This window comes from Ranitomeya variabilis, chromosome 4, assembly GCF_051348905.1.
Source record: "Ranitomeya variabilis isolate aRanVar5 chromosome 4, aRanVar5.hap1, whole genome shotgun sequence".
Taxonomy (NCBI): Eukaryota; Metazoa; Chordata; class Amphibia; order Anura; family Dendrobatidae; genus Ranitomeya; species Ranitomeya variabilis.
The window spans coordinates 631,851,993-631,874,978 of NC_135235.1; the positions used below are offsets into that span (position 1 = coordinate 631,851,993).

General features: G+C 40.2%; 1 protein-coding gene across 1 annotated transcript in view; it reads right to left on the bottom strand.

Annotated features, from left to right (window-relative positions):
* The window catches only part of LOC143767291 (gastrula zinc finger protein XlCGF66.1-like), an 81,078-nt gene that overhangs the window by 26,056 nt on the left and 32,036 nt on the right, over nt 1-22,986 (bottom strand). Inside the window, exons 2-5 of the mRNA XM_077255510.1 lie at nt 13,926-14,105; nt 13,720-13,843; nt 13,539-13,636; nt 9,469-9,559 (exon numbers count right to left, since the gene is read on the bottom strand). Of these exons, the coding sequence (XP_077111625.1) occupies nt 9,469-9,559; nt 13,539-13,636; nt 13,720-13,843; nt 13,926-14,105 (493 nt within the window). The remainder of the gene's footprint in view (nt 1-9,468; nt 9,560-13,538; nt 13,637-13,719; nt 13,844-13,925; nt 14,106-22,986) is intronic.

Here is a 22,986-nt window from a genome sequence, read left to right on the forward strand (position 1 = left end):
AGCAATTAGACGCTGTAATGTGTGTAACGTGCTGATGGCTAAGTCGGGCGCTAGATAGCAATCATCCACCTTCCGCGAGCAGTCATACAATAGGGAGGGGATTTTAAAGAACGACTTTCACTCACAACACACACACGTTTACAAAAGACAATACTAGCGCATGGCCGTGCGGCCATGCGAGCCTTAAATAGTTGCAGCACGTTTAGGACCTTCAGAGAAGGACCAATGGAGTTGCTGCAGTACCTGAGCATGTGACCCCAGATCTCCACTGAGAGATCTTGCCCTGGGCATGCTCAGAGTGCAAAGCAGGACTTAGTCCTAGCACCTACAAGGACCTTCAAAGAAGGACCAATGACCTAGCTGCAGTATCTGATCATGTGACCCTCGATCTCCACTGAGAGATCTTACTCTGGGCATGCTCAGAACGTGAAAAGCAGGACTTAGTCCCAGAAGCATCTGCTCGCCGCTGCCCAGCACTGACTTCAATGGCAGAAGCAGGAAATGCAGCAGTAACTCTTAGCACAGAGTCAGACTGAGCGAGACGCTGGGATCGACGTCCCCGCTGAGCAGGTTCCACTGTGGCCGGAGAAGAATGGGAGACCGCAGTGGAGATGGCCCGAGATTCCCTCTGTGCAGAGGCAGGAACTCGACCCCTAACATGATGTCACCAAGCTCTGGCGGCTGTACACACTGTGTTAGGGCTAGCGGAACGCACCGAGTAAATATAGATGTTTATTATTATTGATGCGTTCGCAGCCCGGGGTCCACCGTGCAGGGAAACCTGCTGCTAGTAAATGGTGGCACTATTTGGCGGTATAGACTAGCTCTGTTACCTCACAGAGTAGCCAAGAAAGTAAAGCTATGCGCCCTGTTAGACTTCACAGGAGCACAGGTTAACTGCCCATCAGACAGCAGTCAGTGGTCATGCAAACATACAATCTCCTCACCGGAAGAGCCGGTATTCTAGGGGCTTATTTCAGCCAGGGCCCTAAATCCATGCACACAATCTCCTCGCCGGAGGTGCCGGCATTCTAGGGGCTTATTTCAGCCGAGTCCCTGAACACACATAAATAACCACACTGGCGCATGCACGTAACAGATTCAATACTAGCACATGGCCGTGCGGCCATGAGAGCCTTAAATAGCTGCAGCAAGTACAGGACCTTCCTAGAAGGACCAATGAGAGGCTGCTACAGAGCCTGAGCACCTTCAGGACCTTCCTGGAGGACCAATGGATTTAGCTGCAGTATCTGAACATGTGTCCCTCGATCTCCACTGAGAGATCTTACTCTTGGCATGCTCAGAACGAGAAAAGCAGGACTTAGTCCCAGAAGCATCTGCTCGCCGCTGCCCAGCACTGACTTCAATGGCAGAAGCTGGAAAAGCAGCAGTAACCCTTTGTACAGAGTCAGACTGAGCGAGACGCTGGGACTGACGTCTCCGCTGAGCAGGCTCCATTGCGGCAGGAGAAGAATGGGAGACCGCAGCGGAGATGGCCCGAGATTCCCCCTGTGCAGAGGTGGGAACTCAATCCCTAACACACTGTGCACGCCCACCCTCTCTCTCAACAGCTAGTCTCCATGTGATAATACATGCTGGATTTGGACACCATCCTCCTTCTGCAAGCCTCCATAAGGGAAAACCAGTTGGATCAGGACACTGTTCTTCCACTGCACACCTATGGTTGGGATTTAAACTCCTTTGCCTTAAGTTAATCACTATCACCTGCAGTGCAGTCAATTGGAATAGACAGAGAAAATACAGGGTGGGCCATTCATATGGATACACCTAAATAAAATGGGAACGGTTGGTGATATCAACTTCCTGCTTGTGGCACATTAGTATATGGGAGGGGGAAAACTTTTCAAGATGAGTGGTAATCATGGCGGCCATTTTGAAGTCAGACATTTTGGATCCAACTTTATTTTCAATGGGAAGAGGGTCATGTGACACATCAAACTTATTGAGAATTTTCACAAGAAAAACAATAGTGTGCTTGGTTTTAATGTAACTTTATTCTTTTATGAGTTATTTACAAGTTTATGACCACTTACAAAATGTGTTCAAAGTGCTGCCCATTGTATTGGATTGTCAATGCAACCCTCTTCTCCCACTCTTGACACACTGATAGCAACACTGCAGAAAAAATGCTAGCACAGTCTTCCAGTATCCGTTGTTTAAGATGCTGCACATCTCGTATCTTCACAGCATAGACAATTGCCTTCAGATGACCCCAAAGATAAAAGTCTAAGGGGGTCAGACCAGGAGACCTTGGTGGCCATTCAACTGGCCCACGGTGACCAATCCACTTTCCAGGAAACTGTTCATGTAGGAATGCTCGGACCTGATGCCCATAATGTGGTGGTTCACCATCTTGGAACTTAAAACCCCCAAATAGACTATTATTTCCCTTAATTGTGCCAACACCCGAAAAAAAAATTACTATTTGGCTACACATCAAGGGTGAGAAGGAAAGAGCACTATTTGACTTTTAGAGCACAGATTTTGCTAGCATAGTTTGAGTGCACCATTTGGGGAGCCCCTAAGTTGCTAAAACAGCAAAAAAAAAATAAAAGTGACCCATTTCTGGAAAAATTGCAAACATGCCAGTTTAGTGCCCATACAGTGTAGTGCCACCATATATTGTAGCACCCCTATATATGCCCCTATGCATTATGCCCAGCTTGTGCTTCCATCGACGAGCTCCCAGAAATTATTAATTGGGCTCACCCCACTACTGTGGTTTAGGCACAGTGAGGCTCAAAAGGAATGGGGCTTTTGGATTTGGGAGCATAGATTCCACATAATTTTATTTGAGGGGGTGGGAGCCATCCCTTGTTCTACCAGTATCATTGGAACCTCCTATATTTCCAGTGACATATGATGGATCGGAGTGGGGGCTAGTTTTGAACATGATAAACCAAGGTTTTTGTTGGTAATATATTGGCATATAAAAATGTTTTTATTGTATAAGGCTGGGATCACATTCCTGTGTTATATGTCAAGTACTTACAACAGGATTTCCTTGTAAATCATCAAAAATCACAGACAAGACTACTATCATGAGGCACTTGGTGATGCTTTGGACTCACTTTGGAGTCTGTTTTGGTGGTATCCATCTTTTTAGGCGTTCACAGAACTCTGGTCGACCACACTTGTGTGCTTAAAAGATGCCTATAATGATGGGACACCAACGGAATAAAGACCAAAGTGACTACATCTGCCTCATAAGTGAGTTGTTCCATCAGGGTTTTGTTTGACTGGCTGTTTGAGGGATTTACACAGAAACCAGGACTTTAGCGCTCAGCGGAGTGAAGGGCATAAATGTGAACCAAGCCTTATTCAAACTTTTGAGAGCTAGGATGAACAAGTATACAGCAATACAACTAGTTCTTTACTTTTATTCTTACTCCGTTTTTCATGAACTGTAACTTATAAGATGGCTGTATACTTTGAGACACTGCGATACCAGACTTACCGTATATATTTTTAAAATGTTGCGCTTTTTTTTATAAAAAATAAATGTTTTCATTGCCATGTAACTTTTATTTTTGGGTAAACAAAGCTGTACGAGGGCTTATTTTCTGCGTGGCAAATTGAAGATTTTTGTAGTACAATTTTGGAGTACATAACATTTTTATGACTTTTTTGTTTGATTTTTAAGAGGAGAATAGACAAAACCCAAACATTCATAAATTGTTTTTCTTTTGTGTGTTTTACCATGTGAGAAAAGTGATAAGAACAATTCATTCTTCAGGTCAGTACGATTAGAGTGATATGAGATTTATATCATTTTTCTACGCTTTGTTACTTTTACACACTAAAAACAATATTTTACATTCATTTGTTTTTGCATCACATATTCTGAGAGCTGTAAAGCTTTTATTTCTTTACCAAATGAGCCATATTATGGCTTATTTTTTTGTGGGACAATTTGACGCTTTCAAAATTTTTTTTTTACATATGACTATTTGATCGGTTTTTCTTACATTTTTTGTGTGTCAGCATGATGAGAAAAACTTAATTTTTTACTTGTTTTTTCTTTCTTTTTTCTTATGGTGTTTTGCCGTCTGCCAAAATATTGAGACAGTTTTATAGTTCGGGTCATTCCAGATGTGGCGATATTTTTTATCTGAAGGCCTTTTTGCTGTAATACAAATGCACCATTTTTAGTGCCAATTTTTTTTTTGTGATTTGTGTGCGTCATTGTGTGTTTTTTTTTTTACTTCATTACCTATTATGCGTTTTAACAACTTAAGTGCTGCTGTCGTGATTGACAGTGGTATTTAATGGGTTAAACGAATGTCAGATACAGATGTCATTAAGATGTCATATACAGCTGTCACCCACGTGGGATTTTTGCCCACTTGGGAATGCTATTTACTTATTTTTCACCTCCATTTTAAGGCAAACCATTGTTGCTAACAGATGGGCTTGCTGTTAGATGGCAACTGTTCTGATCTAAAGCAGCTTCTCTCCAATGTCACTTCGAACAGAAGAAAGTGACATCACACAACGTATTTATATATATATATATATATATATATATATATATATATATATATATATATATATATACACTCACCGGCCACTTTATTAGGTACACCATGCTAGTAACGGGTTGGACCCCCTTTTGCCTTCCGAACTGCCTCAATTCTTCGTGGCATAGATTCAACAAGGTGCTGGAAGCATTCCTCAGAGATTTTGGTCCATACTGACATGATGGCATCACACAGTTGCCGCAGATTTGTCGGCTGCACATCCCAAAGATGCTCCATACAAGGCAGGATGGATCCATGCTTTCATGTTGTTTACGCCAAATTCTGACCCTACCATCCGAATGTCGCAGCAGAAATCGAGACTCATCAGACCAAGCAACGTTTTTCCAATCTTCTACTGTCCAATTTCGATGAGCTTGTACAAATTGTAGCCTCAGTTTCCTGTTCTTAGCTGAAAGGAGTGGTACCCGGTGTGGTCTTCTGCTGCTGTAGCCCATCTGCCTCAAAGTTCGACGCACTGTGCGTTCAGAGATGCTCTTAGGCCTACCTTGGTTGTAACGGGTGGCGATTTGAGTCACTGTTGCCTTTCTATCAGCTCGAACCAGTCTGCCCATTCTCCTCTGACCTCTGGCATCAACAAGGCATTTCCGCCCACAGAACTGCCGCTCACTGGATTTTTTTTCTTTTTCGGACCATTCTCTGTAAACCCTAGAGATGGTTGTGCGTGAAAATCCCAGTAGATCAGCAGTTTCTGAAATACTCAGACCAGCCCTTCTGGCACCAACAACCATGCCACGTTCAAAGGCGCTCAAATCACCTTTCTTCCCCATACTGATGCTCGGTTTGAACTGCAGGAGATTGTCTTGACCATGTCTACATGTCTAAATGCACTGAGTTGCCGCCATGTGATTGGCTGATTAGAAATTAAGTGTTAACAAGAAGTTGGACAGGTGTACCTAATAAAGTGGCCGGTGAGTGTATATATACACTCACCGGCCACTTTATTAGGTACACCATGCTAGTAACGGGTTGGACCCCCTTTTGCCTTCAGAACTGCCTCAATTCTTCGTGGCATAGATTCAACAAGGTGCTGGAAGCATTCCTCAGAGATTTTGGTCCATATTGACATGATGGCATCACACAGTTGCCGCAGATTTGTCGGCTGCACATCCCAAAGATGCTCCATACAAGGCAGGATGGATCCATGCTTTCATGTTGTTTACGCCAAATTCTGACCCTACCATCCGAATGTCGCAGCAGAAATCGAGACTCATCAGACCAAGCAACGTTTTTCCAATCTTCTACTGTCCAATTTCGATGAGCTTATACAAATTGTAGCCTCAGTTTCCTGTTCTTAGCTGAAAGGAGTGGTACCCGGTGTGGTCTTCTGCTGCTGTAGCCCATCTGCCTCAAAGTTCGACGCACTGTGCGTTCAGAGATGCTCTTAGGCCTACCTTGGTTGTAACGGGTGGCGATTTGAGTCACTGTTGCCTTTCTATCAGCTCGAACCAGTCTGCCCATTCTCCTCTGACCTCTGGCATCAACAAGGTATTTCCGCCCACAGAACTGCCGCTCACTGGATTTTTTTTCTTTTTCGGACCATTCTCAGTAAACCCTAGAGATGGTTGTGCGTGAAAATCCCAGTAGATCAGCAGTTTCTGAAATACTCAGACCAGCCCTTCTGGCACCAACAACCATGCCACGTTCAAAGGCACTCAAATCACCTTTCTTCCCCATACTGATGCTCGGTTTGAACTGCAGGAGATTGTCTTGACCATGTCTACATGCCTAAATGCACTGAGTTGCCGCCATGTGATTGGCTGATTAGAAATTAAGTGTTAACAAGAAGTTGGACAGGTGTACCTAATAAAGTGGCCAGTGAGTGTATATATATATATATATATATATATATATATATATATATGATTTATACATAGTTGTATTTTATGAATTCTAGTTGCTTTTCAATAATACATTTTCTAATAATATGTTAATGTTTCAAAATGTCTTCCTTCTTTTTTGTAGATATGTGATATTTCTATAACTTGCATTTTTTCTTAAGTTTTCGATAAAAAAAGAAAATGACTAGTTCCCTGTGTGTGTCCTTTGATGACTAACAAGACTTGCTTTCACAGTAAAACTCTTCCAACATTCTGAACATGAATATGGCTTCTCTCCTGTGTGACTTCTCTGATGTACAACAAGAGTTGATTTCCTTGTAAAACATTTCCCACATTCTGAACATGAAAATGGCTTCTCCCCTGTGTGAGTTTTAAGATGTTCAATGAGATGTGATTTGTCATTAAAACATTTCCCACATTCTGAACATGAAAATGGCTTTTCCTCTGTGTGAGTACTCTGATGTCTAACAAGATGTGATTTCCAAATAAAACATTTCCCACATTCTGAACATGAAAATGGCTTCTCCCCTTTGTGACTTCTCTGATGTGTAATGAGATGTAATTTCCTATTGAAACATTTCCCACATTCTAGGCACGAAAATAGTTTATCTTTTTTCAGAACTAGTTCATGTTCATTAGTCCTTCTGTGACTTTTGTTTTGCATATCGGTCATTGATGAAGCAGAAGAAAGGACCTGTTGAAAATGATCAGATGAAAGACTTTTTCTGAGAAGGGTTTGAGGTGTATCTGGGTTTCTGGCATGGTCTTCATATGTATCTGGTGTAATACGATGATCATCTGCTGCAAGATCTGAAAGTATCAGATGTCCCTCTGAGCTTCTGGTACAGTTATCTGTCAAGAATAAAAGTGATTTTATTATTTTCTAATAACACTACATTGAAATCATATCAATATTATATATTTTATACATTTTCAATGCAAATTTTAATACAAATAAATTATCAATTATGTAAGAAAGTAGAGCACAAAGCATGGACTATTGGATTATGATGACGTTAGGACTTCAGGTTGTGCTGTTTTTCACTTCTCTGTTGGATTCATCTTCTTCATAGGTTCATGTTTCACTTTGTCTGTCACCAATCATTACCAGTTATATCAGGGGCGGGGAACCTTTTTTCTGCCAAGGCCATTTGGATATTTATACCATCATTCGGGGACCATATAAAACTATCCATTGGAAAATTGCCTTTCCACTTAGGCCTTCTTCATACGTCCATTTTTTATGTCGGTGTGTGGTCCATTTATTAAAAAGCGCAAATATGGACACATGCAAACCCATTGTATTCAATGGTGGAGCGCGCATGTCAGGTTTTTACATAGACAGCGAATCCATGTGAAAAACCCGCAGACATTTCCTTTTATTTCACATAATGAAATGACAAAATGCGTACACAGGCGCACACTGATGATACACAGATGACATCCGTGAGTCATCAGTGTGACACATACTGGAGCCTCTGGCAGTACGATCCTGCCTTAGTCTGTGAAACGCGCTTCGGGGCAGACACGCAATCTCTGGGGACCCCTGCATGCTTGTGCCAATGTATTGTTGTACCTACTATACATCTTCTTTTGTATGCTACAACTTGTTGCACAATGATTATTTTTTATGCATACCTCGGCCTGTGACCAAAGACATATTGATAGGGAATTTAGATTGTGAGCCCCATCGGGGACAGTGATGATAATGTGTGCAAAACTGTAAAGTGCTGCGGAATATGTTAGCGCTATATAAAAATAAAGATTATTATTATTATTATTATTATATGTTCTAACTACACCATATCATAACTATTTGGATATAGTTACCCTTATTATTGCTCTCATGCTTGGTACTATAAAATATATGTATACTTTATGATATATGCAGACGTTAATATATTGTGCGTCTTTCACTATGTGTGTAATTATGTCCTTCTTCCCTTGCCCTGTGATTATATAATTTTAATAATTAACTCATTTATTGTTCATTTATTTGGACTATCAATAGTTGATTTTTTTGTCCTATTGTTCCCAGGGCAGATGGTAGAGAAAGTTATAATGGAATGGTTCAGCCCTCCCTTCCAAGCCCAATGCAGACTTGGGTTGCCCAGGGAGATCCCTGAGACGCCGATGACTTGGTCGGACTAGTTGTAAGGTATCAGTTTGTTGAGGGGTTTTGCTTATACAGCCTCAAAATGAAATAAAAAGTTACCAAAAAGTTGTTTGCACCCAGAAATAGCAAAACTGAAAACTACAGCTTATCCTACTGACGTAACAATCTTAGAATTACTGTTTCTTCTGTACATTCTGCCTCCAAAAATTGTAATACAACATGATCAAAATGTGATATGTACCAGGACATGGCACCACTGAAAATTACAGCTTTTGACACAAAATATAAGCCGTCATACATCTCCGCTGATGGAAAAATTGTACAAAAGTAGCAAAACACAAATAAAAATATATAAATTTAGTATCGCCACAATCGTGCAGACCCACAAAATAAAGGTAACGCCTTATATGTCCAGCACGAGAATAGCTGAAAAATGAAAATGACAAAAAACAGCAAAATTGCAGTAATTTTTCTATTAATCCATATAAAATGTTTAAAAAGTTTGTTAACAAGTCATATGTACCCGAAATTCCACACAAATAGAAATAACATGGCTCTTGAAAATAAATAAATAAATAAATAAATAAATAAAATCTTTGTCCAACAGACAAGGGTTGATGGACACAGCAGAGGCACGTTTGCACACTAATTTTGTGTATAAAGATATAACCCCTCATCAGAGCGCATTTCAGATTTTGAATATAGACTTAGGCCTCAATCATACGACAGTAGTTTTTTTTTTGTTTACAAGTTAAAATACAATTTTTATTTCTATATGTTGGATCTATTTTTGGTCTGAGTGGGTTTTTTTTACAATCTGTGTGGCATCCAGTTTTTTTGTTTGTCAAAGCCTCTAATGTCAACTGCTCAGTGTAGAATGGACAGCAAAATTATACCATCCAGTGACTGACTAGAACCTGTGACTTCTCTGCATTTAGTGGTCACTACTCACCTGTGCAGTTATCTGTAGGAATCTCCTCTTTACACCGCTCATCACCCCTCACATAGGTCTCTTTAGTATTAATATGGGTCAGATCTTTACCCTGAAAGAAATATTGTAAGATTCACAGAGAGATGGAAAAGTTGTGTAAATTGATTAAAAAAATAGAAATAGTAAATGCACATGGCGACCAAAAATGACACCGTATTTAGCGTTCATGGTGCCCTAGGCATTTTAAATTGTCACCATAAAATTGCATATAAAGAGTAATTTAAATTTATAACTTACCCATAATACTCCCTAGTTCTTGAGTGCATCACGTAATTCTTTGGAGTGGCAATTTACATCAACAACCATATAAGGGATATGACTATAAATGTGTGGATGTTCATAACTATGTGCTTGTAAACGCTTTTTGCAGATAGACAAGAGTCTTTCAATTCTTGTTTGAGGGATTTTCATTAATTCTTCCTTGGAAAATTCTTCCAGTTCTGTGAGATTCCTGGGTTGTCTTGCATGCAATGCTATTGTGAGGGCTAGCCTCAGATTTTCAATGATAATCAGATCAGGGGACTGTGAGGGCCATTGTAAAACCTTCAGCTTGCACCTTTTGAGGTAGTCTATTGTGGATTTATACATGTTTAAGATCATTATCTATTTGAAGCTAACCTATTTTCAGCTCAGCTTGTTTACAGATGGTGTTAGGTTTGTATCAAGAGTTTGTTGAAATTTCATTGAAACCATTCGTTTCCCTACCTAAAACATGTTCCCTGTGTCATTGGCTGCAACACAACCCCAAAGCATGATTGATCCACCCCCATGATTAATAGTTGATGAGATGTTCTTTTCCTGAAATTCTGTGCTCCACACATACCGGAACATTGTGGCCAATGAGTTATATTTTAACCTCATCAGTCCACAAGGCTATTTTCCAAAATGCATTAGGCTTGTTCAGATATTCTTTCATATACTTCTGATGCTGAATTTTATGGTGAGGACGCAGGAGTGGTTTTCTTCTGATGGCTTTTCCATGAAGCCCAATATTTGTGCAGGTGTCTCTGAACAATAGAACAATGTGCCACAACTCCAGAATCTGCTAAATCATTCTGAAGGTCTTTAGCAGTAAGTGGGGGTTCTGATTTGCCTATCTAACAATCCTATGAGCAGCTCTCTCTGAAATTCTGCCCTCTACTATTCCTCTTAACTACTATTTCTTAATTACATTTTGAACTGAGGAAAGGGCAATATGAAAATGCTTTTCTATCTTTTTATAGCCTTCTGCTGCTTTGTAGGGCTTCATCATTTTCATTTTCAGAGTGCTAGGCAGCTGCTTAGAAGAACCCGTAGCTGATGTTTTTTGGCACAAGGTTAGAGGAGGCTGGGTTTTTATAAAGTTGAGAAATTTGCATCATGTGGCCTTTCTTAACGATGATAGTTAACAACCCATAACCATAACAGGCTAATTAATGTCTGAAACCTTGGTCAAAGCTATCTGCACACACAAATCTCCAAGGGTGCCCAAAGTTTTGAATCAGCCCATTTTCCTTTTTGTAATTTTTAAAATGAAAAAAATGACAATATTTTTTTTGCTACAATACACAGGAAATGTGTCATCTTTAACTTTAAGCCTTTTAGAGATCATTTAATCTTCAACTTGCTTAACTGCTCACAATAACAGTCATTTTAACCAGGGGTGCCCAAACTTTTACATGCCACTGTATAACGTTACAAAAAGTTTAGTATCTCTCTAATGTGCATTTATACTCATCGATAATCGACAACCAACGAATGGTCTATTTAAAAAAGGCTGTAAATCACCAGATGCACAAGCAAAACATTTGTTGGGTCAAATGGTTTTTCACCTTGCTTAAATATCATTGTTCCAAAGAAATTTGCAACCGGCACACTGTCCTCCTTTATGGATAACACCTACCACACCTTCCTCACTTATGAACTACTAGATGGTGGCCCGATTTTAACGCATCGGGTATTCTAGAATATGTATGTATGTATATAGCAGCCACATAGTATATAGCACAGGCCACGTAGTATATAGGAGCCATGTAGTATATAGCAGAAAAATACTATGTGGCTGCTATATACATAGATACATACATACATAGAATACCCGATGCGTTAATACAGGCCATGCAGTATATAACACAGCCCAAACAGTATATAACACAGCCCACGCAGTATATAACACTGGCCACGTAATATATAGCACAGCCCATGCAGTATATAACACAGCCCATATAGTATCTAACACTGGCCAGGTAGTATATAGCAGTCACGCGGTATATAACACAGCCCACGTAGTATATAGCAGTGTGGGCACCAGATCCCTGTTAAAAAAAATAATTAAAATAAAAAATAGTTATATACTCACACGCCAGGATCCAGCGAAGCTGTGCCGATGCGCACGGCTGCCGCCATCTTCCGTTCCCAGGATGCATTGCGAAATTACCCAGATGACCTAGCGGTCTCGCCTGGGCGGACTACGGAAGGTGAGAATAGCAGGTTTTTTGTTTTTTTATTATTTTTAACATGACATCTTTTTACTATTGATGCTGCATAGGCAGCATCAATAGTAAAAAGTTGGGGACACACAGGGTTAATAGCAGGGTTAATGGAGTGCGTTACCTGCGGCATAACGCGGTCCGTTAACGGTGGCATTAACCCTGTGTGAGCGCTGACTGGAAGGGAGTATGCGGGCGCCGGGCACTGACTGCAGGGGAGTAGGGAATGACTAATTCTCGGCCGGACTGTGCCCGTCGCTGATTGGTCGCGGCAGCCAGGACAGGCAGCTGGCGAGACCAATCAGCGACACGCGATTTCCGACAGACAGACAGAAGGACAGACAGAAAGACGGAAGTACCCCTTAGACAATTATATAGTAGATGATCTCCACACTATCAATGCCTCATGCTGTTACATCTTCAAACTGTTCCCCTCTCGATGCCCCTGACAATTTGACCATTGTGGGTTCTACTACCATAAGGTAGCCAGTTGCCATGAAGAGTTGAATTTGGTTGGCCACAATACGTATTTAATCCCTGGTGTCCAAACCTCAATCTACAGACATCAGAGGTGCCAGGATGTGTCAAGAAAATATTTCCACAATATCAATCCACCTCCACCAGCCTTAAAGGGAATCTGTCACTTCATTTGACCTATCTGAACTATTAATATGTGCATATAGGCTATATAATGCTGAAAAAAATCTTCTCTGTATGCCTCATATCAGATGCCTTGTTGTTGAGAAATCATTTTTGAATCACTTTATATAAGTGACCTCTTCTAGGCTCTGAGGAGAAGATAACTCTGCCTCCAGAGCTTGTTTTACATGAAGTGGGAGTTACCAGTGAGACAAATAACTAACACAGAACATGAGAAATTAAATTAGTCTTCTTGCAATCACATGTTTTGCATGTCTCAACAATATTGCAACGCCATCTGCATATCACACTGGTAACTCCCCCTTTAAATTTAAAGCAAGCTCTAGAGGAAGAGTTATCTTCCAGGCAGTGTCCTCCATACAGCCTGGAAGAAGTCATTTATATAAAGTGATAAAAGATAATTTCTCAACAACAAAGCATCTGATATGAGGCACACAGGGATGCTTTTTTCAGCACTCTGTAACCTGTATGCCTATATTAATAGCTTAGATAGGTCTAATGTGGTGACGGATTCCCTTTAAATGTTCATGTTGGATGTTTTTCTATGATCACAATATGCTCAGTATTGACTTGATGCCATTACAAGGAGAACAAGGTTGGCAGTTTTGAAATACTGCTCCTGGTTAATGTAGCATCGATACCCATGTTTGAATCTGCTCAGATCACTCACTCTCCATTTTTAATGTGGATTCTGGTTGATAACTCATCACTTCAAATTATTCTGCACTCCAGGGTCACGGGTCTCACTCCACAGAATGAAGCTCAAATCTGGAAAGTGCCAGTGTTGCTAACACATGGTCTGTTCAGTGTTAATACTCGTGGATGAAACCAGACTGAACACAAGACCTTCACAGCCTTCTACACAGCACAGGGGAGATCTCATAACACCTTCTCTCCATCTACCTGATGATCCTGAGGAACATTGGGATCTTCTTGTTTACAGTCCTGTGGAAGAAGAGGACGGGGACATCTCTCTGGTGTTGTCCTCTCACTGGATAGAACTGGAGGAAACACATACAGGGACTGAATTTTTTTTTTACATCCAGATAATTATACGCCATGTGTATTTAGTTCTGTCTATTACCTGGTGATGTGAGGGGCTGGGGAACCTCCATCATGACGTCCTTGTACAGATCTTTGTGTCCTTCTAAATACTCCCACTCCTCCATGGAGAAATAGACGGCGACATCCTGACACCTTATAGGAACCTGACACATACAATGATACCGTCATCCCCCGATCCCTCCATAGCGTTACTGTATAATGTCCCAGCATTCCCAGCAGTGTCACCTCTCCAGTCAGCAGCTCAATCATCTTGTACGTGAGTTCTAGGATCTTCTGGTCATTGATGTCCTCATGTATCAGGGGGTGAGGTGGAGGCCCCGTGATTGGGCTCAGGGGTCTTCCCCATCCCTCAGACACAGGGGCCTGACAGAGCTCACTAGAGGTCTTCTTCACTACTGTGTAATCCTGGTTATGGAGAGACACATTAATAAACCTCACTACAGACATTTCCAGAGTCCTCACCTCTCCAGTTCTGTCCATCTGTTATTCCCATAGATAAGAATGATGTAATGTGACGTCATCAGAATCTCTCACCTCTCCAGTAAGCCGGAAGAGGATCTCTAGGGTGAGGTGTAATATCCTCTCCGCCATCTTGTCCCTGTCCCTCTCCATCCTTGTAGGGTCACTCAGGAGAATTCTCTTATATAGAAGATCTTCACTGAGAGGATCCGATATTGTAGGGACCTGAATGGGGAGAAGATGACGATGTAACATCATAAAGATCCCATGTAAGAAATCTCCGGAGCTGTTACCGGCGTCACATGATCACTACATCCAGTCATGGCCCCGTCCTGCCCCCGGTATAACACACAGTCCCATTATAGTCACATACAGAGATTTATCACAGGCTCAGCACTGAGGGGGTTAATGTCCCCTGCACCCAGTAATGGGGAATCTCCAGCACCTACCTCCACCCGCAGAGCCGCACACCACATATATGGCTGTTCTGTGCGCACAGGACCTGTGATGAGGTCACAAGAGGGGAGGAGTCAGGGGCCTCAGTGTATGCAGGACTGTGCTGTGCTGGTTGTCATGGTGCTGGATGACATACCTATTTAAAAAGGCGAATAAACACAAAGTATATTCAAAAATACAATTTTATTAAATACATAGGATAAAACCACATAAAAAACAATCAAAAGAATATGAGGAGATGAAAACATCCTATACAGAGAAATCACAGAAAAACGTATATGGTGTGGGTATAATCAAGGAATAGCATTAAACCTCCACAATATGGCCATGTGGCTGAAGTAAAAAAAAGTCATGAAGTCCATATAACCATATAACATTTTACATAGTAATTACACGTCTTAAGGATCTTACCTTGAGGTGTGGTGAGCACCTAAGCCCCCAGGTGCTTCACAGAATTTTATAACATTGAGCCATAAAAATAAAAAAAAAATACATATTTCCCAAAAAATGATGCTTTAGCCCCAAATTTTTCCTTTGCACAAGGGTAGTAAGAGAAAATGGACCATACACTTTGTTGTGCAATTGCTCCTGAATATATCAATGAACCAAATGTTGGGGAAAACTACTGTTTAGGCACACAGTAGAGCTTCACAAGAAAGGAGCGCCATTTTGGGAAGCAGAATTTGCTCATATGGTTTGCAAGCATCATGCCACATTTATACAGCCCTTGAACTGCCAGATGGGCAGTAACACCCCACAAATAACCTTATTTTGGAAGCTACACCCCTCAGGGAATTCATCTGTTGGTGTGCTGAGCATATTGAACCTGCAGGTGCTTCACCAAATTTTATAACATTGGGACATAAAAAATTATGGGTGTTTTTTTCCACAAAAATTATGTTTTAGCCCCAAATTTTAAATTTTGACAAAAAATATTAGGAGGAAATTTACCCAAACATTTGTAAAGCAATTTCTTCCGAATGCAGCAATATCCTAAATGTGATCATACACTTCTGTTTGGGCTTATGGCAGAGCTCAGAAGAGAAGAAACACAAAAAGTCCAGAACTAACAAACACACCAACAAATACAAGAGGATACATAATTAGTATAAATTTTATTATATAAAACATCCCTCAACTCTCCAAATATTAACCGCTTCACAACCTATGATGTATATAGACGTCTTAGGTCGTGTCCCTGCACTCTATGTAGGCTACACCTCTGAGACCGCGTGTTTTCCAGCACATATCAGCTGATTTAACCAAATGTAAATTTTTGGTGAGGAATCAACAACAAGTGGAACACAATTGTGAAGTTGAACGGAATTTATTGGGTATTTTAAGTTTTTGTGGAAATTCAAATACTGAAAAGTGGGGCGTGCAATGATTTTACTTTCAGTGTAGCAAACTCACTCCAGAAGTTCATTGTGGATCTCTAAATGATCCAATGTTGTCCTAACTGCCTAATGATGATAAATATAATCCACCTGTGTGTAATTAAGTCTCCGTATAAATGCACCTGCTCTATGATAGTCTCAGGGTTCTGTTTGAAGCACAGAGAGCATCATGAAGACCAAGGAACACAACAGGCAGGTCCGTGATACTGTTGTGCAGAAGTTTAAAGCCGAATTTGGATACAAAATGGTTTCCAAAACTTGTAACATCCCAAGGAGCACTGTGCAAGCGATCATACTGAAATGGAAGGAGTATCATACCACTGCAAATCTACCAAGACCCGGCCGTCCCTCTAAACTTTTTTCTCAAACAAAGAGAAGACTGATCAGAAATGCAGCCAAGAGGCCCATGATCACTCTGGATGAACTGCAGAGATCTACAGCTGAGGTGGGACAGTCTGTCCATAGGACAACAATCAGCCGCACACTGCACAAATCTGGCCTTTATGGTAGAGTGGAAAGAAGAAAGCCATTTCTCAAAGATATCCATAAAATGTGCCATTTAAAGTTTGCAACAAGCCACCTGGGAGACACACCAAACATGTGGAAGAAGGTGCTCTGGTCAGATGAAACCAAAATAGAACTTTTTGGCAACAATGCCAAATGATATGTTTGGCGTAAAGGCAACACAGCTCATTACCCTGAGCACACCATCCCCACTGTCAAACATGGCGGTGGCAGCATCATGGTTTGGGCCTGCTTTTCTTCAGCAGGGACAGGGAAGATGGTTAAAATAGATGGGAAGATGGATGGAGCCAAATACAGGACCATTCTTGAAGAAAACCTGTTGGAGTCTGCAAAAGACCTGAGACTGGGATGGAGATTTGTCTTCCAACAAGACAATGATCTCAAACATAAAGTAAAATCTACAATGGATTGGTTCACAAATAAACGTATCCAGGTATTAGAATGGCCAAGTCAAAGTCCAGACCTCAATCCAATCGAGAATCTGTGGAAAGAGCTGAAAACTGCTGTTCACAAACGATCTCCATCAAAACTCACTGAGCTCGAGCTGTTTGCCAAGAAAGAATGGGCAAGAATTTCAGTCTCTCGATGTACAAAACTGATAGAGACATACCCCAAGTGACTTGCTGCTGTAATCATACACACCAAAAGAAAATGCTAAACGGCACTAATAATTATAATATCAACTTTATTTAAGGAACAGGTAAAACCAAATACATAAAAAATGAGACACCACAGAGAACAGACACAGCTGGCAGGGATGGCTGGAAACTAAGTGGCTAACATAGAACAACCACCTCCCAATATGATATTAAGGCAGATAGTAATAGCATTCAACCAGAGTATAGCTACCGATATGGTGACTGACAAAAAAGTGCAAATCATACAATAGTAACAGTTAATAAATATTCACAAATGTGATGTAGTACCAAGTGGTATACTATATACTATAAAAGTATGTAAAAGGCATCAGTCAACATATCGGAAAGCATAACATACATCCATTAGTAAATACCAGGAGGAACATATTTACCTAGTAGGTGCCACCAGCCAGGGACCCAACCACACCCAACGCACGTTTCGCTAAGGAAAGCTTCATCCAGGGGTGCTGTAATCGCAGCAAAAGGTGGCACAACAAAGTATTAAATTAAAGTGGCCGAACAATATTGCACGCCCCACTTTTCAGTTTTTGAATTTCCACAAAAATTAAAAAATAACCAATAAATTTTGTTCAACTTCACAATTGTGTTCCACTTGTTGTTGATTCTTTACCAAAAATTAACATTTGGTATCTTTATGTTTGAAGCATAATATGTGGGAAAAGGTTGAAAAGTTCCAGGGGGCCGAATACTTTCACAAGGCACTGTAATATACTAATTGTATTTGTCACACACATCTATATATCTACCTATTCTGTATGTATATACTGTATGTAATCCATCTATTCTATCGTTTTCTTCTATCTAATATTTATATACATACATATATATATGTTTTGAAGAATATTTGGTTTTAAAATGATGTGTATCACAATGCGATTTTAACATGAGATTTTACATACAGAGAACTGCTGTATGTAAAAGCTCATGTTAAAATCGCATTGCATACGCATTACACACGGATGACCATACGGAGAACACTCGTGCGATTCTCAGCCATCAAAATCAGACCAATTTTTTATGTTAAGTGTGACTCCAGCCTAAGAGCGAATAACTCTGGACTGTTTCAACATATTCCAGTGATTCTGAGATGTTTATGTGACACATTTTACTTTATGTTAGTGGTATGTTTAGGTTGATATGTGTTGCACTTGTGAAAGTATCAGAATTTTGGCAAAGTCTTTTTAAAATTAGCAGTTTTCAAACTTTTAATTTTAATATCCATAAACCAATTAGTCATGCTGTATAAGCTAATTAATAAATAACATTTCCCATAAGTCTAATTTACATTTGCATAATTTTTTAAACATAATTTTATTTGTTTGGATGTTAGAAGGGTTAAAGGTTAAGCACCAATTTTTAAAGAAATTTTCAAAACCTGTTTCTTTAGAGACCAGTTCAAATTTAAATTGACATTGAGGGGCCTAAATATTGGAAACTCCCCCCACAAATAATAGCATTTTAAAAAACGCACCCCTCAAATACTTAAAAACTGCTGTCAAGAAATGTGTTAACCCTTCAGTTGCTACACATGAATTAATGCAAAGTGGAATAAAAAAAAATAAAAAATTGAATTTTTGAAGCAAATCTCTTAGCAAGAAGTCCCCGCAAAGTCCAACTGTTAAAAAAAGACATGTACTGAAGGGGATACAATTTGCCAAACAACACATCAACTGGCCTAAAGAGAAATGAAGAAACATTTTGTGGACTAATGAAAGTAAAATTGTTTTTTTTGGGGTCCAAGGGAGGCAGACAGTTTGTCATATGACCCTTAAACTCAGCATTCAAGCCACAGTATACTCTGAAGACAGTGAAGCATGGTGGTGCAAGCATCATGAAATGGGCATGTTTCTCTTAATATGGTGCTGGACCTATTTACTGCATACCAGGGATCATGGACCAGTTTGCATATATTAAAATACTTAAAAGTAGTTAAAAATTATATATATTTCTCTTCCTGTTTTGAATTAGAAAACAGTGTGCAATGTTTCCAATACATGGAAATGAAAATTAGTGTAAGAGTTTTTGTGATTAACTCATGTTTTTTAATACACTGCCATTATATAACACTACATGTTGGCACCAATGACACGGCAAGGAAGGACCTACCGACAATCTGCAAGGACTTTGAAGAGTTGGGGAAGAAAGTAAAGGAACTGGATGCACAGGTAGTTTTTTCTTCTATCCTTCCAGTAGACAGGCATGGCACCAGGAGATGGAACAGGATCCTTGATGCGAACAACTGGCTAAGACGATGGTGCAGACAACAAGGATTCGGATTCCTGGACCGCGGTGTGAATTACTTGCACGATGGACTCCTCGCCAGAGATGGACTACACCTCAACAAACCTGGGAAACACACATTCGCCAGAAGACTCACTACACTCATCAGGAGGGCGTTAAACTAGAAGAAGAGGGGACGGGAAGAAAAACATTAGACTCGAACAAAGAAGACCCAGGAAAACATACTCAGAAGGGAGGTAAGAACATTTCTAAAACAATCCACAGCGAGGAGATTGGAACAAAACAAAATCCTCTAAACTGCATGCTCGCAAACGCCAGAAGCCTGACAAACAAGATGGAAGAACTAGAAGCAGAAATATCTACAGGTAACTTTGACATAGTGGGAGTAACCGAGACATGGTTAGATGAAAGCTATGACTGGGCAGTTAACTTACAGGGTTACAGTCTGTTTAGAAAGGATCGTAAAAATCGGAGAGGAGGAGGAGTTTGTCTCTATGTAAAGTCTTGTCTAAAGTCCACTTTAAGGGAGGATATTAGCGAAGGGAATGAGGATGTCGAGTCCATATGGGTCGAAATTCATGGAGGGAAAAATGGTAACAAAATTCTCATTGGGGTCTGTTACAAACCCCCAAATATAACAGAAATCATGGAAAGTCTACTTCTAAAGCAGATAGATGAAGCTGCAACCCATAATGAGGTCCTGGTTATGGGGGAATTTAACTACCCGGATATTAACTGGGAAACAGAAACCTGTGAAACCCATAAAGGCAACAGGTTTCTGCTAATAACCAAGAAAAATTATCTTTCACAATTGGTGCAGAATCCAACCAGAGGAGCAGCACTTTTAGACCTAATACTATCTAATAGACCTGACAGAATAACAAATCTGCAGGTGATCGGGCATCTAGGAAATAGCGACCACAATATTGTACAGTTTCACCTGTCTTTCACTAGGGGGACTTGTCAGGGAGTCACAAAAACACTGAACTTTAGGAAGGCAAAGTTTGACCAGCTTAGAGATGCCCTTAATCTGGTAGACTGGGACAATATCCTCATAAATAAGAATACAGATAATAAATGGAAAATGTTTAAGAACATCCTAAATAGGCACTGTAAGCAGTTTATACCTTGTGGGAATAAAAGGACTAGAAATAGGAAAAACCCAATGTGGCTAAACAAAGAAGTAAGACAGGCAATTAACAGTAAAAAGAAAGCATTTGCACTACTAAAGCAGGATGGCACCATTGAAGCTCTAAAAAACTACAGGGAGAAAAATACTTTATCCAAAAAACTAATTAAAGCTGCCAAAAAGGAAACAGAGAAGCACATTGCTAAGGAGAGTAAAACTAATCCCAAACTGTTCTTCAACTATATCAATAGTAAAAGAATAAAAACTGAAAATGTAGGCCCCTTAAAAAATAGTGAGGAAAGAATGGTTGTAGATGACGAGGAAAAGGCTAACATATTAAACACCTTCTTCTCCACGGTATTCATGGTGGAAAATGAAATGCTAGGTGAAATCCCAAGAAACAATGAAAACCCTATATTAAGGGTCACCAATCTAACCCAAGAAGAGGTGCGAAACTGGCTAAATAAGATTAAAATAGATAAATCTCCGGGTCCGGATGGCATACACCCACGAGTACTAAGAAAACTAAGTAATGTAATAGATAAACCATTATTTCTTATTTTTAGGGACTCTATAGCGACGGGGTCTGTTCTGCAGGACTGGCGCATAGCAAATGTGGTGCCAATATTCAAAAAGGGCTCTAAAAGTGAACCTGGAAATTATAGGCCAGTAAGTCTAACCTCTACTGTTGGTAAAATATTTGAAGGGTTTCTGAAGGATGTTATTCTGGATTATCTCAATGAGAATAAATGTTTAACTCCATATCAGCATGGGTTTATGAGAAATCGCTCCTGTCAAACCAATCTAATCAGTTTTTATGAAGAGGTAAGCTATAGATTGGACCAACGTGAGTCATTGGACGTGGTATATCTCGATTTTTCCAAAGCGTTTGATACCGTGCCGCACAAGAGGTTGGTACACAAAATGAGAATGCTTGGTCTGGGGGAAAATGTGTGTAAATGGGTTAGTAACTGGCTTAGTGATAGAAAGCAGAGGGTGGTTATAAATGGTATAGTCTCTAACTGGGTCGCTGTGACCAGTGGGGTACCGCAGGGGTCGGTATTGGGACCTGTTCTCTTCAACATATTCATTAATGATCTGGTAGAAGGTTTACACAGTAAAATATTGATATTTGCAGATGATACAAAACTATGTAAAGCAGTTAATACAAGATAGTATTCTGCTACAGATGGATCTGGATAAGTTGGAAACTTGAGCTGAAAGGTGGCAGATGAGGTTTAACAATGATAAATGTAAGGTTATACACATGGGAAGAAGGAATCAATATCACCATTACACACTGAACGGGAAACCACTGGGTAAATCTGACAGGGAGAAGGACTTGGGGATCCTAGTTAATGATAAACTTACCTGGAGCAGCCAGTGCCAGGCAGCAGCTGCCAAGGCAAACAGGATCATGGGGTGCATTAAAAGAGGTCTGGATACACATGATGAGAGCATTATACTGCCTCTGTACAGGTCCCTAGTTAGACCGCACATGGAGTACTGTGTCCAGTTTTGGGCACCAGTGCTCAGGAAGGATATAATGGAACTAGAGAGAGTACAAAGGAGGGCAACAAAATTAATAAAGGGGATGGGAGAACTACAATACCCAGATAGATTAGCAAAATTAGGATTATTTAGTCTAGAAAAAAGACGAGTGAGGGGCGATCTAATAACCATGTATAAGTATATAAGGGGACAATACAAATATCTCGCTGAGGATCTGTTTATACCAAGGAAGGTGACGGGCACAAGGGGGCATTCTTTGCGTCTGGAGGAGAGAAGGTTTTTCCACCAACATAGAAGAGGATTCTTTACTGTTAGGGCAGTGAGAATCTGGAATTGCTTGCCTGAGGAGGTGGTGATGGCGAACTCAGTCGAGGGGTTCAAGAGAGGCCTGGATGTCTTCCTGGAGCAGAACAATATTATATCATACAATTATTAGGTTCTGTAGAAGGACAATAACCCAGACACCTATATACGGATAACCAGAGAGCACCAGAACAAGGGACTATGTTTAAAAATAATGTTTTATTCAATATATTCTGACAATAACAGATTAAAATATTATATAAGTTAAAATCAATATTTAAATACAGGACAAAAGATGATAGCATGTATTATGCCGGCCAATTAAACTCATACTCCCTAATTCTCACTGCTTGTATGTGAAGGATAAACTAAAGTGCAAAATGTGCTAAAAAATTCATATATAAAAAACCCCAATGAAACACCCTATAATAACAATTAGAATGGAGTTGCTAATAGCAAAAAAGTGTCACAGTGCTCACAATTCTGTGCTAAAAAGTGGCATACAAAAAGTGCATAGTGTTATGGCTAAAAATCAGCCAATATAAAGCAGCCAAATGTGCAAAATAAGCAAAGAACGCTATCGCATAATGTGCAAAGCGAACCTG